Source organism: Canis lupus, chromosome 33 (genome assembly GCF_011100685.1).
Source record: "Canis lupus familiaris isolate Mischka breed German Shepherd chromosome 33, alternate assembly UU_Cfam_GSD_1.0, whole genome shotgun sequence".
NCBI classification, from domain to species: domain Eukaryota; kingdom Metazoa; phylum Chordata; class Mammalia; order Carnivora; family Canidae; genus Canis; species Canis lupus.
Window position 1 is genome coordinate 18,302,605 of NC_049254.1, and position 21,842 is coordinate 18,324,446.

A 21,842-nucleotide genomic window follows, 5' to 3' on the forward strand; every position below is an offset into this window, starting at 1 on the left:
ACCACACTGGTATGAAACTAAAAATCAGTTGCAAGGAAAGAACACAAATACATGGAGGTTAAATAATATGCTATTCAACAATGAATGGATCAACTGAGAAATCAGAGAAGCAATTTAAAAAAATGAAAAACAGTCAAAAATCTTTGGAATGCAGCAAAAGCAGTTATAAGAAGGAAGTTTATATCAATACAGGCCTACTCAAGAAGCAAGAGAAAGCTCAAATAAACAACTTAATCTTATATCTAAAGGAGCTAGAAAAAGAACCCAAAAAAGGCCCAAAGTTAGTAGAAATAATAAAATAGTAAAGGTTAGAGCAGAAATAAATGAAATAGAAACAAACAAACAAAACCAATAAAAGATCAACAAAACCAGGAGCTGCTTTTTTAAAAGATAAACCAAATTGATAAACCTTTAGTTAGACTCATCAAGAAAAAAGGAGAGGACTCAATAAATAAAATCAGAAGTGAAGGAGGTGAAATAACAACTGACTCTACAGAAATACAAAAGGATTATAATAAAATATTACATCTTTTTTAAAAAGAGGGGAGGGATGCCTGGGTGGCAAACCACAATCAACAACATATTGAAAAAAATATTCACCACAATCAAGTAGGATTTATTCCAGGGATGCAAGGGTGGTTCACTATTCACAAATCAATCAAAGTCATATATCACATTGACCAGAGAAAGAATGAAAAACTAACAGATGTAGAAAAATTCAATATCCATTCATGGTAAAAATAAAAAAGCTCCCAACAAAGTAAGTTTAGAGAGAACATATCTCAACATAATAAAGGCCTTATTGAAAAACCCACAGTTAACATCATAACTAAATGGCAAAAAAAAAAAAAAAAACTGAAAGCTTTTCCTCTGAGATCAGCAACAAGACAGAGATGTCCACTTTCACTCAACATAGCCCTGGAAGTCCCAGCTGCAGCAATCAGATAAGAAAAAGAAAAGGCATCCATATTGGTAAGGAAGAAGTAAAACTGCCACTATTTGTAGACAGGATACTATTCATAGGAGAAATCATAAGGAAACCATCAAAAATCTACTAGAACTGGTAAATTAATCCTGCAAAGTTGCATGATATTTGTTGGGATGACTGGATGGCTCAGTGATTGAGCCTCTGCCTTCAAGTCGGGGAGTGATCCCGGAGTTCCAGGATTGATCCCACATTGGGCTCCTTGCAGGGAGCCTGCTTCTCTCTCTGCCTGTATTTCTGCTTTCTCTCTGTGTCTCTCATGAATAAATAAATAAAATCTTTAAAAAAGAGAATTATTTTGCATTTCTATCACTAATAACAAAGTATCAGAAAGAGAAATTAAGAAATCAATCCCATTTACAATTGCATCAACAAGAATAAAATACCTAGGAATAACTTACATAAAGGAAGTAAAAGATCTGTATTCTGAAAGGCTATAAAACATTGATGAAAAAAATTGAAGAGACATAAATGGAAAGATATTCCATGTTCATAGTTTGGAAGAATATTGTTAAAAATATCTATCCTAAAAAAAAAAATATATCTATCCTACCCAAAGCAAGCTACAAACCTAATGCAATCCCCATCAGAATACCAACAGCATTTTTCACAGCTAAAACAAAAATCCTAAAATTTGTATGGAACCACAAAAGACCCCAAGTAGCCAAAGCAATCTTAAGAAAAAAAGAAAACTGGAGGTATCATAATCCCAGATTTCATGATATACTACAAAGATGCAATAAAGTAGTATGGTATTGACACAAAAATAGACATTCAGATCAATGTACAGAATTGAAAACCCAGAAATAAACAAACCCACACTTAGATGGTCAATTAATTTACAACAAAGGAGGCAGGAATATACAATGGGGGAAAAGATATCCTCTTCAACAAACGGTGCTAGAAAAATTGGACAGCTACATGCGAAGGAATGAAACTAGACTACTTTCTTATACCTTACATAAAAATGAACTGAAAATGGTTTAGAGAACTGAATGTGAGATCTAAAAACCATAAAATTCCTAAAAGAAAATTTAGGCAGTAATTTCTTCAACATCAGCCATAGAAACATCTTTCCAGATAGATCTCCTAAGGCAAGGGAAACAAAAGCAACACTAAACTGTTGGGACTACACCATAATAAAAAGATTTTGCACAGCAAAGGAAACCATCAACAAAATCAAAAAGCAACCCAGTGAATGGGAGAAGATATCTGTAAATTATATATCCAATAAGGAGTTAACATTTAAAAAATATAAGGAACTTATACAACTCAACCCCCAAAAAACAATCCAATTAAAAAATAGAGGACTTGAATAGACATTTTTCCAAAGAAGACATACATAGTGGCCAACAGACATATTAAAAGGTACTCAATATCACTAATCATCAGGGAAATGCAAATCAAAAGTACAATGAGATGTCACCTTACACTGTCAAATGGCTAGTATCAAAAAGACAAGAAATAACAAGTATTGGTGAGAATGTAGAGAAAAAAAATCCTCATGCACTGTTGGTGGGAATGTAAAAATTGATACAACCACTGTGGAAAATAGTATGGAGGTTTAGCAAAAGATTAAAAATAGAACAACCATATGATCCAACAATGCCACTTATGGGAACCTATCTGAAGAAAGCAAAACACTAATTTGAAAACATATAATGTTTACTGCAGCATTATTTACAATAGCCATGATATGAAAGCATCCCAAGTATCCATCCACAGATAAATGGATTAAAAAAGGTGGTATATCCATACAATGAAATATTATTCATCCATAAAAAGGATAAGATCTTGCCATTTGTGACAATATGGATGGCCCTAGAGTATATCATGCTGTGTGAAATAACCCAGACAGAAAGACAAATACCGTATGATTTCACTCATGTGGAATTTAAGAAACAAGACAAAGAGAAAAAAACAAAAAAATAGACTCTTAAATACAGATCAAAAACCGGTGGTTGCCAGACGTGGGATGGGGGGATGGGAGAAATAGATAAAAGGGATTGAGAGGTACAAACCTCTAATTAGAAAATAAATAAGTCACAGAGATGAAAAGTACCACACAGGAAATATAATCAATGAGATTATACTAATGTTGTTTAGTAACAGATGGTGACTACACTTATTGTGGTGGGTATCGAACAATGGAAAGATTTGTGGAATCATTATATTGTATACCTGAAACTAATACTGAATGTTATACTTTTTTTTTAAAAAAAAAAGGCACTTCTTTAGGCAGTCTTACAAAACTTACCTGCATGATTACTACCTATGAAGTAAGAACACTGTAACAAAATAGAAGAGATGTTTTACATACTTAAGAATAAACACTTAAAGCAGTAAGATATGAGCTCAAAATCCAGCCCTATGTGAATGGAGGACCTGTTTGAAGCACCTGGAAGATTGACAATCAAGCTTAAAAGAACAAATCTAAGCCAGCCCAACGACTGTAAGGTTCACTTCTTTGAGGAACCCCCTTTACACACCAACAGTTTCTTCTTAGTTTTCCAAATACCACGCATACCTAAACACTAGCCACAGGGAAGGGGGATATGTAATATGCTATTTCCCCTAAACTTGATACTTTAGAGATTTTTAATTTAGTGACAACAGTAATGACCATTTGTGAACTGTGACCATCACATTAATTTTATGAGGTAGACTAGATAGGTTTTATTGTTGTTAATTGGAATTAACACCCCTTTACAGACAATTTAGCCAAGGCTTAGGGAGATCTACATGACCAGAAAGGTTTACATGGCTATTAAGTGGCAGGCATGGGAACAGAATTCTGATCTGACATGTAGAATAGTACATTCTATGTTATTTTTGCTGCTGTTTTAATAAAATGGATTTCAGTGTAATGTAGTTCAAGACGTCATACCTGTCTATCCTCTAGCTAGATTATGGATGACTGGCAAATTACGGTAAAAAAAAATTCTCTATGATTATGGATGGAATATGATTGATGAAACAAGAACTGCCTGAGATGACCAGCTAGATAAACAATCTAAATGGTCACTAAGAAAATGTTCAAAATGTCTGCCTAAACAAAAAGCCATAGCTATAAGCTATAAAAATTTACTTATGGATATAATTTGCCATACCAGGATCCTTTGCACTGCTGGTATGTACTGCAGCTTTGGTGAAATTGAACAAGACTCTTTCTTTCCACAAGACACTTTACTTCCATTTGTCAGAAAATTATAAAATATTCTAATATACTATATCTGTGGTGTGATTGGCACTCTTTTCAATGTGATGCCTTGCAATGTGCAAACTGCATGGCCATGTACCAAATTCTCCTCAAAATGGTAGCTCAGACACCTTCTGAGCCTCTGTGTGTGAAAAGTCACTTGTCAGTTAAACTAAGTAATTACTATGACACGGAGAGGAGACTTCAGTAAGAAAACAGAGATGAGAAATCAGGGAAGCAGTTTGGCAGAAAGCAGATAATATTTTTAAAAAGGAATAAGGTAACTGATTATTATTGAGACACCTACAAAATTTTAAGTCCTGAAGAAAAAAGGGGCTAAATAATAGCCTTTTCCCTAAGTCTTTGGCAATCGATGGCGGCCATGCATGTCTGAATTCAGAAATTCAAGTCTATAAAATATAGTATTTTCACCCATAAATGTATTGAGGCAAGTAATTGACTTGAAGGCAAGTTCCACCATATTAAAAAATCACAGACCAATCAATCTCTTGTCCTCAATGGGCCTCAGTTTCCCCATTTGTAAAAAGGAGGCGTCTTAAATAATCATGAAGCTCTTTTCCACTTCTAAATTTCTATATTTCCTTACAAACCAGCTAGTGAAATGGCTGATTTCAGCAGAATTCCACTAAAACTCAGGGTGCCTCTTATTGTCATGAAAGCTGTGGGTAAGTACCATGGAATCTAGGTGCCCCAGTTCCTCTTCCTTCTTGGCAGCATTTACTCTCATGTGCTCAGGTATCTTATAGTCTGGAGCTGTCTTCAGATTGAAGTCTCCCATATACAGCTGGGCCTCTTTGATGGCCTGAACATCTCTGGGATCTTCAAAATCATCCTGCGGTTTACTCTTGTACCTATCAGAAAAATAGGCAACCCAGACACAAATGTAACAATAAACTTAGTTTGTCTACTGTATGTATATAATCAAATTCAGTCATAAAGCAAAAGTATAATTCTGGGTCTGTGGTACTTTTGTCCATAAACCCCAAGCATTTTTTTTAAGTTAATGACTACAGACTTTTGTCAATTTACAATAGGGTTATGTACCAATAAACCCATACTTGAAAATATCATAAATCGCAAATGCATTCAATACACCTAAGTTTAGCCTAGCCCATCTTTAACATACACAGAACTCTTACATTAGCCTACAGTTGGGAAAAATTAATACAAAGCCCATTTCACAATAAAGTGTTAAATATCTCATGTAATTTATTGACTGCTGTACTGAAAGTAAAAAACAGAATGGTTGTAAGTGTATTGATAGTTTATCCCTATGACTGTGTAGCTGACTCGGAGCTGTGGTTCACTGCTCTGTCCAGTATCATGAGAAAGTAAGTATTACATTGCATATACTTGTAGCCTGAGAAAATAACAAAATTCAAAGTACAGTTTCTACTGAATGCAAATCACTTTCACCCTATTATAAAGCCAAAAAAAAGGGGATCCCTGGGTGGCGCAGCGGTTTAGCGCCTGCCTTTGGCCCAGGGCACGATCCTGGAGACCCGGGATCGAGTCCCACATCAGGCTCCCTGCGTGGAGCCTGCTTCTCCCTCTGCCTGTGTCTCTGCCTCTCTCTCTCTCTCTCTGTGTGTGTGTGTGTGTGTGACTATCATGAATAAATAAATAAAATCTTAAAAAAAAATAAAGCCAAAAAAATCATAAGTTAAACCATCATAAGTTGGGGACCCTCTGTATTTTTAAAGCACCTCAAACAAAGTAATAATGAAACAAGTGAAAACTAATTACCAGACAGTGCTGAAATAATTGGAATCATTTTAAGGCTTTGGTTCACTTCTAAGTGATTTATATTAAGATGACTATTTATTCCTTCAATTGACATCAAGCAACAGTGGTAATCAGTAAAAAGTTAATTTACCTTCTTTTAAACAACATAAGTATCAGAAATTTTTCAAAAAAAAAAGCATTATAGTTAAAAATGATTGCCTCCTGCTCTCTCCAAATTCCATGGAAATGATGGTGTGGAGATATTAAAGGGAATAAATCAGGAAGGCTGAAAATAAGATAGAAAGCTATGAGCAAATCGGTGATAGCAATTTTAAAGGATAAATCAGACCAGAGAAAACTGTGGCCCAGAATATCCAGGGGAAGGCTATAAAAAGGATTGGATATGATCTTATTAGTAGAGATCCTAGGAGGCTCCAAGCACAGACCTAAGAGGATCCAACCTACCTAATTCTTTAAAGTGAAGCTTATCAGTCAACATGAACATGTGCACATAGCTTACAGTCAGCCCTTTAGGAAAACAAACACATACAATAACAGAGGAAACACACGTTGTCTAATGTACTAATTGACAATTGTTTGGGAGAGAAGGAAGTAAAGGGACGAAGGATGAATGGAAGGAAGAGAGGGAGGAAGGGAAGGTAGGAGGAAGGAAGGAAGAAAAGAAAAAGAAAAAGCAAGTAGATACTTTGGCTCCAGTCATATGAGAGAAACAAGGTCCATAATTATCCTCATGCTACAAAAGAAAACTAAACAACAACAACAAAAAAACATGAAACAACTGTGTTCAGATATTGAATAATTGGCAGCACAGGGCTATAATTCATGTGAGAAGCGAAACAAAATAACTAATCATTACTATCTCTATTTCCATGGAGGAAATTATCAGACTGAAAAAGAGGGATGAGATACCAAATATGAGTCCAGTAATCTCACTGATTAATTACAAAGATAGAGTTCAGAGAGGCCAGAGTGGTTAGAATTTTGTGGAAAAAATATCAGAGCTACACACAAAACAATATCTTTAGAAATTCACATAGGGCTGTCTGGTGTTTTTGGCCAAGTATTAACCTGTATATGTGTAGTGTGAAACATCATGAAAATAAATGAGGAATATCTGGGGAAAATACAATTACTGGGAAGCTATAAGGCAAACAATTCTCATAGTTTACACATGGCTGGAAATCACCTTTGAGTTCGTCAGCTGGAGAGACCTTATTAAAGGGAGGGAACATTCAGTAGAGACCTTGAAAGAGTCATGCCTTCAAAGTAGGAAAAATAAAAGATCTAGACATTATCAGCAATTATCCAGTCCTCACTGACATTTACAGAAAACTACACCAAAGAATACAAGAAAATATATTCTTTTTGAAGCACACATTGAATTTTCATGAAGATAGATTCTATGCAGGCCCACTCACCTCACAATAAATTTATAAGAATTTAAACCATGTAAACTGTTGGGTAATTATACAACATACTTAAAAATAAACGATGGGGGCACCTGGGTGACTCAGTTTGTTAAGCTTCTGACTCTTGATTTCAGCTCAGGTCATGATCTCAGGGTTGTGAAACCAAACCCTGCATCCAGCTCTGCACTCAGCACTGAGTCTGCTTGAGTTTCTCTCTCTCCCACTCCTGTGCCTCCCCTACGTGTGCTTGCTTGCTCTCTTTATCTCTGTCTCGCAAATAAAATAAATGTTTTTTTAAAAAATCACAATCAGCAAGAAATCACACGGGATATTAGAAAATATTTTATACTAAATGATGCTGAAAATATATCAGAACTTATAAAATTAATGAAGTTCAGTGTTTCATTTATATTTTAAATTTATACTTCAATTTATACTTTAAATGCTTACAATTTAAAAAGTATAAAATCAAAGCTTATAGCTTAAACTTAAAACTTAAGCAGCAAGAAAGAAAAGAATTAACTAAACTCAATTAGAATAAATGAAATGATGTAGAACAGAAAAATCAGTGACATAGAAAGCTGACAAGCAATATTTCTAAAAATCTATGACCAAAAGTTAGTTCCTTGAAAAGATCAAATTGATGTCTTTTGCTGGAATGGTCAAGAAAAAGAGAGAAGATACAAATTAATTATGTCAAGAATATTTTAGTATATGTGCTGCCAAAGCGAGCACTATGTCAAGAATAAAACAGAGGACAATACAACAGACACTACAGAAGTAGAAGTAAAAGATCAATAGTATGAACTATTGTGTGCCAATAAATTTATTCCTCAAAAGACACAAATTATCAAAATTGATCCAAGAGAAAATATAAAATCTGGATAGCACTATATCCATGAAAAATTGGAATTTGTATTTATACCTCTCAAAGAATATTCCATGTCAGTTGGCTCATTGACAAATTTGATTAAATATTTAAGAAATAAACAATATGAAGCCTACATGGTCTTTCAGAAAATAGAAGAGACAGGAAAACTTCTCATCTCATTTTATGAAACTAATATTACCCTGGTAAGAAACCAGGAAAGATATCACATAACAATAAAACCAGAGACCAGTATTCTTCATTTAAAAAAAACCCCACAAAAGTCCATAACAAAATACCAGCAAATCAAATCTAGCAATATATATTTTTGGAAAATATCAAATGCCTATTTTTTTTCCAGTTTACTGAGACATGATTGACATGTAATATTGTAACAGTTTAAGGTATACAACATAATGATTTCATACATGTATCTATTACAAATGTTTGCCTCCATAAATTTAGTTAACATCTGTCCACAGTTACAATTTTTTCTTGTGACAAGAAGTTTTAGGAACTATTCTCTTTCAAATACATAATATAATTGTTAACTAGTCATCATATTGTATATTACATCTCTAGAACTTATCTTATAAATAGGAGTTTGTATTATTTGACCACCTTCATTCCCAACTCCTCACCTCTAGCAATCATCAATATGTTCTGTTTCAATGAGTTCAGATTTTTTAGATTCCCATAAGGAAAATCATATAGCATTTGTTTTTCTCTGACTTATTTTACTTAGTATAATGTCCTCAAAGTCCATTTGTAGTTGCAAATGGCAACATTTCTCTCTTTTTCAAGCTGAAAAATATTCCCATGTATATATGTGTACCATAATTTTTTATTCATTTAACCATTAATGGAGACTTGGAGATATGTTTCCATATCTCAGCTATTGTTACCAACACTGCAATAAACATGGGAGTGCAGACATCTCTTCAAAGACCATTTTAGTTTTCTTTGGATATATACACAGAAGTGAGATTGCTGGACCATATGGTAGTCTTATTTTTATTTTTTTTGAGGAACCTCCATACTGTTTTCCATAGTGGCTGCACCAATTTATGTTCCCATTAATAGTGCACAAAGTAAAAAAAAAAAAAAAAAAAAAAAAAAGATAGTGCACAAAGTTTCCTTTAGTCCACATTTTTGCCAGTACTTGTTAGCTCTTGTCCTTTTAATGATAGGTATTCTAACAGGTATGAGGTGACCTCATTGTGGTTTTGTGTTTCCCTGATGATTAGTGATGTTCCGCACTTTTTCATATACTTAATGGCCTTTTGCAAGTCTCCTTTGAAAAATGTCTATATATGTCCTCTGTTCACTTTTAAATCTTTTTCTTTTGCTATTAAGTTGTAAAACTTCTTTTATATTTTGGATATTAACCCCTTATCAAATATAAGATTGTGAATACATTCCCTAAGTTGCCCTTTTATTTTTTTTATGCCTTTACTGTACATAAGCTTCTTAGTTTGCTATAGTCCCACTTGTTTATTTTTGTTTTTGTTGCCTTTGCTTTTGGTTTCAAGCCTTAAAAAAATCATTGCTAGGACACCCCCCCCCCCCCCAATTGGGACTTACAACCTATGTTTTCTTCTAGGAGTTTAATGGGTTCAGGTCTTACATTCAAGTCTTTAATTCATTTTGCATTAATTTTCACATATTGTGTGAGATACTGGTCCAGTGTAATTCTTTTGCATGTAGTAGTTCAGTTTTCTCCACTATTTATTGGAGAGATTAACCTTTCCATTATATATTATTGGGTCCTTTGTCATAAATTGATCATATATGCATAGGTTTATTTCTGGTCTCTCTATTCAATTTCATCAATTGAGTCTCTGTTTTTATGCCAATGCCATGCTGTTTTCATTGCTATAGATTTGTAATATAGTTTGAAGTCAGGTTAGCTTTGTTTTTCCTTCTCAGGATGGCTTTGGCTATTCAGGGTCTTTTATGATTCCACCCAATTTTTAGGATTGCTTTTACTATTTCTGTGGAACTTTGATAGAGACTGCATTGAGTCTGTAGATTTATTAAGTCTTCTAGTCCATGCATGAAATGTCTTTTATTTATATCTCCTTCTTTAATTTTCTTTCATCAATGTCTTATTGTTTTTACTGTACAGGTATTTCATATCCACGCTTAAATTTATTTGTAAGTATTTTATTTTTTTTAATTTTTTAAATTTATTTATGATAGTCAGAGAGAGAGAGAGAGAGAGAGGCAGAGACACAGGCAGAGGGAGAAGCAGGCTCCATGCACTGGGAGCCCGACGTGGGACTCGATCCCGGGTTTCCAGGATCGTGCCCTGGGCCAAAGGCAGGCGCCAAACTGCTGCGCCACCCAGGGATCCCTTATTCTTTTTTTTTTTTTTTTAAGATTTTATTTATTCATGAAAGACACAAAGAGAGAGAGGCAGAGACAAAGGCAGAGGGAGAAGCAGGATCCCCTCAGGGAGCCTGATGTGGTACTCAATCCTTGAGCTCCAGGATCACCCTGAGCCAAAAGTAGAGCTTAACCGCTTAGCCATCCAGGCATCCTATATTTTATTCTTTTTGATGCAATTGTAACAGGATTGTTTTCCTAATTTCTCTGAGGGTTGTTAATATATAGAAACACAACTTATTTTTATATATTTATCATATCTTGTCATCTTGAATGAAATCATTTATTATTTCTAACAGTATTTTGGCAGAGTTTTTAGGATTTTCTATATATAATATGTCATCAGCAAATAGACAGATGCACTTCCTTCCCAATTGGATGTGTTTTTTTTTTTTTCTTGCCTAACTGTTCTAGCCAGGACTTCTACAATTATATTGAAAAGAAATAACGAGACTGAACATCCTGGTTCCTGATTTCAGAGGGAAAGCTTTCAGCTTTTCACCACTGAATATGATATTAGTTGTCAGTTTGTCATAAGTAGCCTTTATTATGCTGAGGTATGTTCCTTTTATATCCAGTTTGGTGAGAATTTTTATCATGAGTAGATGTTGAATTTTGTCAAATTCTTTTCCTGCATCTCTTGAGATGATATGATTTTTGATGGCTTGCACAATCACAAAGGTCTGAAAGACAACTGAGTTCAGCTTGGCCTGAACTCAAGATGGCAACATAGGAAAACCTTGAACTCCTCTCTTCCACAGACACACCAAATCTATACCTATTTATAAAGTAATTTCTTCCAAAGAATAACTGAGGGCTGACAACACAGCTTCTGCACAACAAAAGGTAGACCACACAAAGAACAACGAGAGATGAATACACAGTAACAAAGGGAATCACCACTCCTGACACTGTGAACTACAATGGGAGGTATAGGACTGAGGGACCATGAGCAGATTAGTTTACACTCCTGACACTGAACTGCAATGGGGCTGAGGGACCATGAGCAGATTAGTTTAAAGCTTTCGTTTAAAAAGGCATCTAGAGACAGGAGTTAAGATGGAGGAGTAGTAGGACGACTCTGGGATTGCCTCACCCCTTGAACACAGCTAGATTGACATTAAATCATTTGGAACACCTAGGATATTAGTCTGAGGATTGGGAGAATAATCTTCATGGCCAGAAGTAGTGATTGTGGCAAATATGAGGCATGTAGATGTGAACTGAGGGAGAGAAAAGCCACAGTGAGGAGGGAGCCCTTTCTGCAGAGAGAGAAAGGGAGGGGGACAGAGAGAATAGCACATTGGGTTCATGCAAGAAAAACCCAAACCTGCCCCAAACCACTGACTGGGGAGTTGAAAGAAACTGGGTATTGCACATTTTTGCAAGGAGTGTGTAGAGCTCAAATACTAAGGTTTTGGAAGTGAGTGATTTTCACCAGAGTTGAGCCATGGTGGATGCTCCTGGGGAAGAGAAATGCACAGGCCTGGAAGCAGAAAGCATGGTGTAGGGATCCCCTGCATCACACTGGGAGAGAATGCTCCCCTTCCTGGAATACATCTGAAAGAAGATATATTGTCTCTCCAAGGACAAGAAAAAAAAAAAAAAAAAAACCCTGCATGTGCCATTAAGCAGGCCTTCACCTGCATGGGATATAGGTGCACACAGAGGTGCATTTGTGCAGATGCGTGACTGTTTCTGGGATGAAACAGCACCAGACATGGTAAGGCTCTCTCCTAGCGGAGGGTAGCAGATCTGTATCATGCCACGTCATTAGATTTGGAGTCTTAAATCCCATCTGTGCACCAGAGATAAAAGGCAGGAGACCTGTGGTGTCAGGCATGCCAATAGTGCCAAGCACAGAAAAGGTAAGGGTAGGGATCTGACAAAAGCCTGGAACACAAGGGAGATTGTTCATTCTTTTGTGAGGACTTCTCAGTGTCAAGCACCAGATTCCTTGTCCTGGGAGTAGAGAGTGGGGTGGCCCCATTTTCTCCCTTGCCACCAACATAGTCAGACTTCAGTGAGAAACTCAACACCCGCAGTGGAGGTGGGACCCACTTACACCAAACCCCGCCCCCCTGTGCCCTGCAAGTGTGTGGTTACTAGGCAAATCTGACTATGAGCCAGAGCACTCTCTGAAAAAAAGAGGTAAAAAGAAAGGGAGCAACAATAACAAAAAAACCAAACAGACTAACAAAAATCTATAAGCCTGATTCCAAAGAAAAAGGGGGGAAAAGAGCAGCCCAAACACAACAGCAGAGTGCACATAGATACACCAGAAACACTTTCTGAAGTGCCAGGTCCTGGATATTGTATGATCCCTTCTTAATATAGTGTTACTCTCAGGAACAGGAAACATACAAAATGACAAGATGGAGGAATTCTCCCCAAAAGAAAGATGCAGAAGAAATCACACCCAGGGATTTTCTCAAAGCAGATAGAAATAAGATATATGAATAAGAATTTAGAACAACATTCGTAAGAATACTAGTTGGGCTTGCAAAAGGCATAGAAGACACCAGAGAAACCCTTCCTGCAGAGATAAAAGACCTAAAAACTAGTCAGGCCAAATTTTTAAAATGCCATCACTAAGATGGAAAACAACTAGATGTAATCATCACAGTGAAGATGGAAGAACCAGAAGAATGAATTAGAATAGAGAAGATAAACTATGGAAAATGATGAAGCTGAAAGTAAGAGGGAAAGAAAACTATTAGATATTGAAGGTTGATTTAGGGAACTCAGGGATTCCATAAAGTGCAATAATATCCATAACATAGGGATTCCAGAAGAAGACAACTAGGAATAAAGGCAGAAGGTTTATTTGAACAAAATCATAGCTGAGAACTTTCCTAATCTGGGGAAGGAACCAGGCACTCAAATACAAGAGGCACTGAGAACTCCCCTCAAAATCAACATAAACAGGCTAACACCTAGACATATAACAGTGAAGCTAGCAAAATACAAAAATAGAGAATTCTAAAAGCAGTAGGAACAAAAGGTCCTCAACCTACAAGGGTAGACACAGAGGATTAGAAGCAGATATGCCTACAGAAACTTGGTAGGCCAGAAAGGACTGGAATGTGATATATATTCAATGTGCTAAGTGGAAAAAATATGCAGTCAAGAATACTTTATCCAGCAAAACAGTCATTCAGGCTAGAAAGAAAGATAAAGAGTTTCCAAGAGAAAACAAAAACTAAAGGAGTTCATGAACACTAAGCCAGCTCTGCAAGAAATGTTAAAGGGGACTCTTTGAGCAGAAAAGAGACCAAAAGCAACAAATACTAGAAAGGAATAAAGACAATCTACAGGAACAGTGACTTTACAGGTAATGCAATGGTACTACATTTATATCTATCAATAATTACTCTGAGGCACCTAGGTGGCTCAGTTGGTTAAGTGTCTTTGTCTCAATTCATGATCCCAGGGTCCTGGGATTGAGCCCCATATTGCACTCCCTGCTTAGTGGGGAGCCTGCTTCTCCCTCTCCTTTTGCCACTCCCCCTACTTGTGCTCTTTCCTTATCTGTCAAATAAAGTATTTTTTAAAATAATAATTACTCTGAATGTAAATGGACTAAATACTCCAATCAAAACACATATGGTATCAGAATGGATTAAAAAAAAGCAAGACCCATTGTTATGCTGCCTACCAGAGACTTCATTTTAGACCCAAAACCACCTCCAGATTGAAAGTGAGGGGGGGTTGAGAACCATATATCATGCTAGCAAACATCAAAAGAAAGCTGGAGTAGCCATACTTATATCAGACAAACTATTTTAAACCAACGATTGTAATAAGAGATGAACAAGGACACTATATCATACTAAAGGGGTCTATCCAACAAGATACAACAACTGTAAATATTTATGCTCATGGCTTGGGAACAGCCAAATACATAAATCACTTAATAACAAATTTAAAGAAACTCACTGATAATAACACAACAATAGTAAGGGACTCTAACACCCCACTCACAACAACAAGCAAATAATCTAAATAGAATATCAACCAGGAAGCGATGGCTTTGAATGACACACTGGACCAAATGGACTTAATAGATATATTCCGAACATCTAAAGCAGCAGAATATGCATTCTTTTTAAGTGCACATGGAACATTCTCCAGAAGAGATCACATACTGGGCCACAAATCAGTGTTCAACCAGTACCAAAAGCCTGAGATCATACCATCATATTTTCAGACCACAGTACGATGAAACATGAAGTCAACCACAAGAAAAAAATTGGAAAGACCACAATACATGGAAATTAAAGAACATTCTACTAAAGAATGAATGGGTTAACTAGGAAATTATAGAACAAACTTTTAAAAATATATGGAAGCAAATTAAACTGGAAATAAAACCATCCAAAACCTTTGGGATTTAATAAAGGCAGTCATAAGAAAAAAGTATATAGCACTACAGGCCTTCTTCAAGAAGAAAAGTCTCAAATACACAACTTAACCTTACATCTAAAGGAACTGGAAAAAGAACAGTAAATGAAGCCTAAAACCAGTGGAGAAGGGAAATAATTAAGATTGGAGCAGAAATAAATGATATAGAAATAAAACCAGTAGAACAGATCAAAGAAACCAGGAGCTGGTTTTTTGAAAAGAACAAACCAAATCAATAAACCCCTAGCCAGACTTCTCAAAAAAGAGAAAAGACCCAAATAAATAAAATCACGAATAAGAGATGACAAACAACATCACAAAAATACAAAAAATTATAAGAGAATCTTATGGCAATTATATCCCAACAAATTGAGCAATCTGGAAGAAATCAATAAATTTCTGGGGATACATAGGTTCCTCAGTGGTTGAGCATCTGCCTTTCACTCAGGGCATGATCCTGGGGTCCTGGGATTGAGTCCCACATCGGGGTCCCGCAGGGGGCCTGCTTCTCCCTTTGCCTGTATCTCTGCCTCCCTCTCTGTGTCTCTTATGAATAAATAAAATCTTTTTTTTAAAAAAAGAAATTAATAACATATTAATGTCCTAGAAACATAAACTACCAGAACGGAAACAGGAAGAAATAGAAAACCTGAACAGACCCACAACCAGCAAAGAAATTGAATTGGCAACTGAAAATCTCCAACAAACATGAATCCAGAGCCAGATGGCTTCCCAGGGGAATTCTACCAAATGTTTAAAGAATTAAATACCTATTCTGAAACTGTTACCAAAAAAATAGAAATGTAAGGAAAACTTCCAAACTCATTCCATGAGGGCAGCATTACCTTGATTCCAAAACCAGACAAAGATCCTGCTAAAGAAGAGAATTACAGGCTAAAATCCTTGATGATCAGGGATACAAAAAATTCTCAACAAGATACTAGCTAATCAAATCCAACAGTACATAAAAGAATTATTCATCACAACCAAGTGAGATTTATTCCTAGGCTGCAGAGTGGCTCAGTATCCGCAAAATCAATGTGATACACCACATAAATAAAAGAAAGGACAATAACATAAAATCTTCTCAACCGATACAGAAGAAGCATTTGATAAAATAGAGCAAGCTTTCTTGATTAAAACTCTTCACATTTATGGATAGAGACAACATAACTCAATATCATAAATGCCATATCTGAAAAGCCCACAGCAAATATCACTCAAAATGGGGAAAAACTGCAAACTTTTCCCCTAGAGTCAGGAACATGACAGGGATGACTGATGTTCAACATATTACTGAAAGTCCTGGCCTCAGCTATCAGACAACACAAAGAAATAAAAGGCATCCAGATCAGCAAGGAAGAAGTCAAACTTTCACCGTTTGCACATGATGACATGATACTCTCCACATAAAACCCAAAAGACTCCACCCAAAAATCGCTAGAACTGATGCATGAATTCAGTAAAGTCACAGCATAGAAAATCAATGTGCAGAAATCTGTTGCATTTCTATACGCCAATAACAAAGCAGCAGAAAGAGAAATCAAGGAAACAACCCCATTTACAGTTGTACCAAAACCCATAAGATACCAGGGAATAAACCTAACCAAAGAGGTAAAAGATCCGCATGCTGAAAACTCTTTAGTCTCTATAACACTTATGGAAGAACTTGAAGAAGTCACCAAAAAATGGAAAAACATTCCATGCTCATGGATTGGAAGAACAATTATTTTTAAAATGTCTATACTACCCAAAGCAATCTACACATTCAATGCAACCCCAACCAAAATACCACCGGCATTTTTCACAGAACTAGAACAAACAATCCTAAAACTTGCATGGACCCACAAAAGACCCTGAATAGCCAAAGCAATCTTGAAAAAAGAAAAAAGCAAAGCTGGAGGCATCACAATTCCGGACTTCAAATTATATTACAAAGCTTTAGTGATGGTACTGGCACAAACACAGACACGTAGATCAGTGGAACAGAGTAGAAAATCCAGAAATGAACCCGCAACTACGTGGTCAATTAATCTTCAACAAAGCAGGAAAGAATATCTAATGGAAAAAGGCCGTCTCTTTAACAAATGGTGTTGGGAAAATTGGAGAGCACCACGCAGAAGAATGAAAACAGACCACTTTCTTACACCACACACAAAAAAAAATTCAAAATGGATTAAAGACCTAAATATGAGTCAGGAAACCCTTCAAATGCTAGAGGAGAATGCAGGCAGCAACTTCTTTGATCCTGGCTGCTGCCCGTGATTTCTTATTAGATACATCTCCAGAGGCAAGGGGAACAAAAGGAAAAAGAAACTATTGGGACTCCATCAAAATAAAAAGCTTCTGCACAGGTGAAGGAAACAGGCAACAAAACTAAAAGGCAACCAGTGGATGGGGAGAAGATATTTGCAAATGACATATCAGATGAAGAGCTAGTACCCAGATCCATAAAGAACTTATCAAAATCAACATCCAAACAATAAATAATCCAGTCAAGGAACGGGCAGAAGACATGAACAGACATTTTTCCAAAGAGGACATCCAGATGGCTAACAGACACATGCCAAGGTGCTCCACGTCAGTCATCATCAGGGAAATCCAAATCAAAACCACAATGACATACCACATCACACCTGTCAGAAAAGCTAAAATTAACAACCTAAGAAACAATAGATGTTGGTGAGATGAGGAGAAAGGGGAACTTTCTTACATTGTGGGTGGGAATGCAAATGGGTGCAGCCACTCTGGAAACTGTATGGATGTTCTTAAAGAATTAAAAATAGAACTACCTTCAACCCAGCAATTGCACTACTAGATATTTATCCAAAGGATACAAAAATACTGATTTGAAGAGGTACCTCCACCCCAGTGTTTATAGCAGCACTATCACCAAGAGGCAAATTATGGAGAAAGAACCCAAATGTCCACTGATAAATGGGTAAAGAAGTGAGACATATATATCCATCCATACACAGACCCAATGGGCTATTACTTAGCTATCAAAAAGAATGAAATCTTGCCATTTTCAATGACATGGATGCAGCTAGAGGGTATTATGCTAAGTGAAATAAGTCAGAGAAAGACAAATACCATATACTTCTGTTTTTATGTAATGTCTTAGTCTGGCTTTGGTATCAGGGTAATGCTGGCCTTGTACAGTGTACCTCCATACATATCTAATAAGAAAACACGGGCTGCAGCCAGGATCAAAGAAGTTGCTGCCTGCGTTCTCCTCTAGCATTTAAAGGGTTTCCTGACTCATATTTAGGTCTTTAATCCATTTTGAATTTATTTTTGTGTGTGGTAATTAAGAAAGTGGTCTGGTTTCATTCTTCTGTGTGGTGCTCTCCAATTTTCCCAACACCATTTGTTAAAGAGACGGCCTTTTTCCATTAGATATTCTTCCCTGCTTTGTTGAAGATTAATTGACCACGTAGTTGCGGGTTCATTTCTGGATTTTCTACTCTGTTCCACTGATCTACGTGTCTGTGTTTGTGCCAGTACCATCACTAAAGCTTTGTAATATAATTTGAAGTCCGGAATTGTGATGCCTCCAGCTTTGCTTTTTTCTTTTTTCAAGATTGCTGTGGCTATTCAGGGTCTTTTGTGGGTCCATGCAAGTTTTAGGATTGTTTGTTCTAGTTCTGTGAAAAATGCCGGTGGTATTTTGGTTGGGGTTGCATTGAATGTGTAGATTGCTTTGGGTAGTATAGACATTTTAAAAATAATTGTTCTTCCAATCCATGAGCATGGAATGTTTTTCCATTTTTTGGTGACTTCTTCAAGTTCTTCCATAAGTGTTATAGAGACTAAAGAGTTTTCAGCATGCGGATCTTTTACCTCTTTGGTTAGGTTTATTCCCTGGTATCTTATGGGTTTTGGTACAACTGTAAATGGGGTTGTTTCCTTGATTTCTCTTTCTGCTGCTTTGTTATTGGCGTATAGAAATGCAACAGATTTCTGCACATTGATTTTCTATGCTGTGACTTTACTGAATTCATGCATCAGTTCTAGCGATTTTTGGGTGGAGTCTTTTGGGTTTTATGTGGAGAGTATCATGTCATCATGTGCAAACGGTGAAAGTTTGACTTCTTCCTTGCTGATCTGGATGCCTTTTATTTCTTTGTGTTGTCTGATAGCTGTGGCTAGGAATTGATGAAACAAAACAAATGAACTGGGGGGTGGGGAAGAAAATCAGGTACAGACTTTTAGCTAGAGAACAAACCAATGGTTACTAGAGGGGACATGTGTAGGATGATGGGTTAAATAGGTGATGGGGATTAAGGAGGGTACTTGTAACTAGCACCGGGTGTTGAATGTAAATGTTGAATCATTAAATTCTACACCTGAAACCAATATTACACTGTATGTCAACTAGCTGGAATTTAAATAAAAACTTGGGAAAAGAAACTATAGGCCAATATCCCTGATGAATATAGATATAAAAATCCTCAACTAAATATTAGCAAACTGAATTCAACAATACATTAAAGAGACATCAACAAGATCAAGTAGGATTTATTTCAGGAATGCAGGGATGCTTCTATACTCACAAATCAATTTAATTCATCATATTTACAGAGTAAGGATAAAAATAATACAATCATCTCAATATGTACAGAAAAGGCATTTGACAAAATCCAATATCAACTCATGATAAAAACTCTCAACACAGTGAGTGTAAAGGGAACCTTAACAATAAAGGCATATATGGAAAAAACCAAATGGCTATCCTCAAACTCAATGGTTAAAAAAAAAAAAAAGAGAGAGAGAGCTTTTCCTCTAAGATGAGGAACAAGAGAGATTGACTCTCATCCTTTCATTCAACATAATACTGGAAGTCCTAACCACAGCAATCATATAAGAAAAAGAAATAATAATGGAATATTACTCAGCAATAAAAAAGAATGAGGTCCTGCCATTTCCAAAACATGGATGGACCTAAAGGGCATTATGCTAAATAAAATAATTCATAGAAAGACAAATATAATATCATTTCACTTCTATGTAGAATCTAAAAAACAAGTCTACAAACAACAACAAGCAAAATTAGACCCATAATCACAGAAAACAAACCATAGTTACCAAAAAAGAGAAGGGTTTGAGAATGCACAAAATGAGTGAGGGGAATGGCAGGCACAGGCTTCCAATTATTAAATGTATAAGCTACAGGGCTGAAAGGTACAGCATAGAGAATATAGTCAACAGTATTGTAATAGCACTGTATGGGGACAGATGGTAGCTACACTTATGAGTATTGCATAATATATAGAGTTGTCAAATTCTGTTGTACACCTGAAGCTAAACTGACATTGTGTGTCAACCATGCTTCAATTAAAAAATAAAGGTTAAACAGAGTTAGCATATTAAAGGAGCAATTCCTCTCCTAGGTATCCACCCAAGAGAGTTGAAAACACATGTCCACATAAAATTTATGTAAATGTTAACAGTGGCGTTATTCATAATGGTGAAAAAGTGGAAATAACCTAAATGTGTTTCAACTGATGACATATAAATGTGATATGGATTATTTGGTCATAAAAAGGAGTGAAGTACTGACACATGCTACACCATGGATGAAAATGAAAGTCATACGAAGAAAAAAAAAAGCCAGTCACAAAGACCACAGAATTCATGTATATAAAGTGTCTAGAATAGACAAATCTGTAGACAAAAAAAAAATAAAAGGTTGCTTAGACTTAAGAGGCACCTGGGTGACTCAGTCAATTAAGTGTCCAACTTTTGATTTCAACTCAAATCACAGCTACAGGGTCATGAGATCGAGCCCCATGTCCACATTTGGTGTGGAGCCTGCTTAAGATTCTCTCCGTCCCTCTCCCTCTGTCCCTCTATGCCTTCCTACTCATGCTCTCTCTTTTTTTTTTAATTTTTTTTATTTATTTATGATAGTCACATAGAGAGAGAGAGAGAGAGGCAGAGACACAGGCAGAGGGAGAAGCAGGCTCCATGCACCGGGAGCCCAATGTGGGATTCGATCCCGGGTCTCCAGGATCGTGCCCTGTGCCAAAGACAGGCGCCAAACCGCTGCGCCACCCAGGGATCCCATGCTCTCTCTTTCAAAAAAAAAAAAAAAAAAGTGGTTGCTTAGGGCTAAGAATGAGAGTTTGGGGAAATGGAGAGTGACTGCTAATGAGTGGGTTTTTTTTTGGGGGGGGGGGACTATGATATTAGAAAATAGTGGTAATGGTTGAAAACCTCAATATATAAAAAACTCCACTAAATTGGACACTAAATGTGTCAATTGTATGATAAAGAAAGACTGCTGACCAAAAATAACCTACCTGGCAAAGCTTTCCCTTAAGCATTGGGGCAAATAAAGAGTTTTCCAGACAAATGAAAGCTGTAGGAGTTCATCACCACTAGTCCAGCCTAACAAGAAATGCTAAAGTCAGTTCTTCAAGCTGAAGTGAAAGGACACTGACTAGGAACAGGAAAACATGTATAAATTTCATTGATAAAGGCGAATATAAAGTTAAATTAGGAATACTCTAATATTTTAATGATGGTGAGTAAATATTTTATAAATTTAGTATAAAGGTTAAAAGGCAAAGTATTAAAAGTAACTATAACTACAATAATTTGTTAATGGATATATAAAGTAAGAAAATACAAACTGTGACATCAAAAACAAAGTGTTGGGGGGAGTTAAGTATGCTTTAGCATATGTTCAAAGTTAAGTCATTATCAGGTTAAAATAGATTGAAATGTTTTATATAAGGCTCATAGTCATCACAAAGCAAAACCTTTAACAGATACAAACAACATAAAGAGAAAGAATCCAAACATACAACAAAACTA

The 21,842-nt window shown here is 36.1% G+C and overlaps 1 protein-coding gene across 1 annotated transcript in view; it reads right to left on the reverse strand.

The window, feature by feature from the left end:
* The window catches only part of CFAP44 (cilia and flagella associated protein 44), a 126,378-nt gene that overhangs the window by 23,507 nt on the left and 81,029 nt on the right, over nt 1–21,842 (reverse strand). Inside the window, 1 exon segment of the mRNA XM_038582825.1 lies at nt 4,879–5,056. Coding sequence (XP_038438753.1) covers nt 4,879–5,056 — 178 coding nt within the window.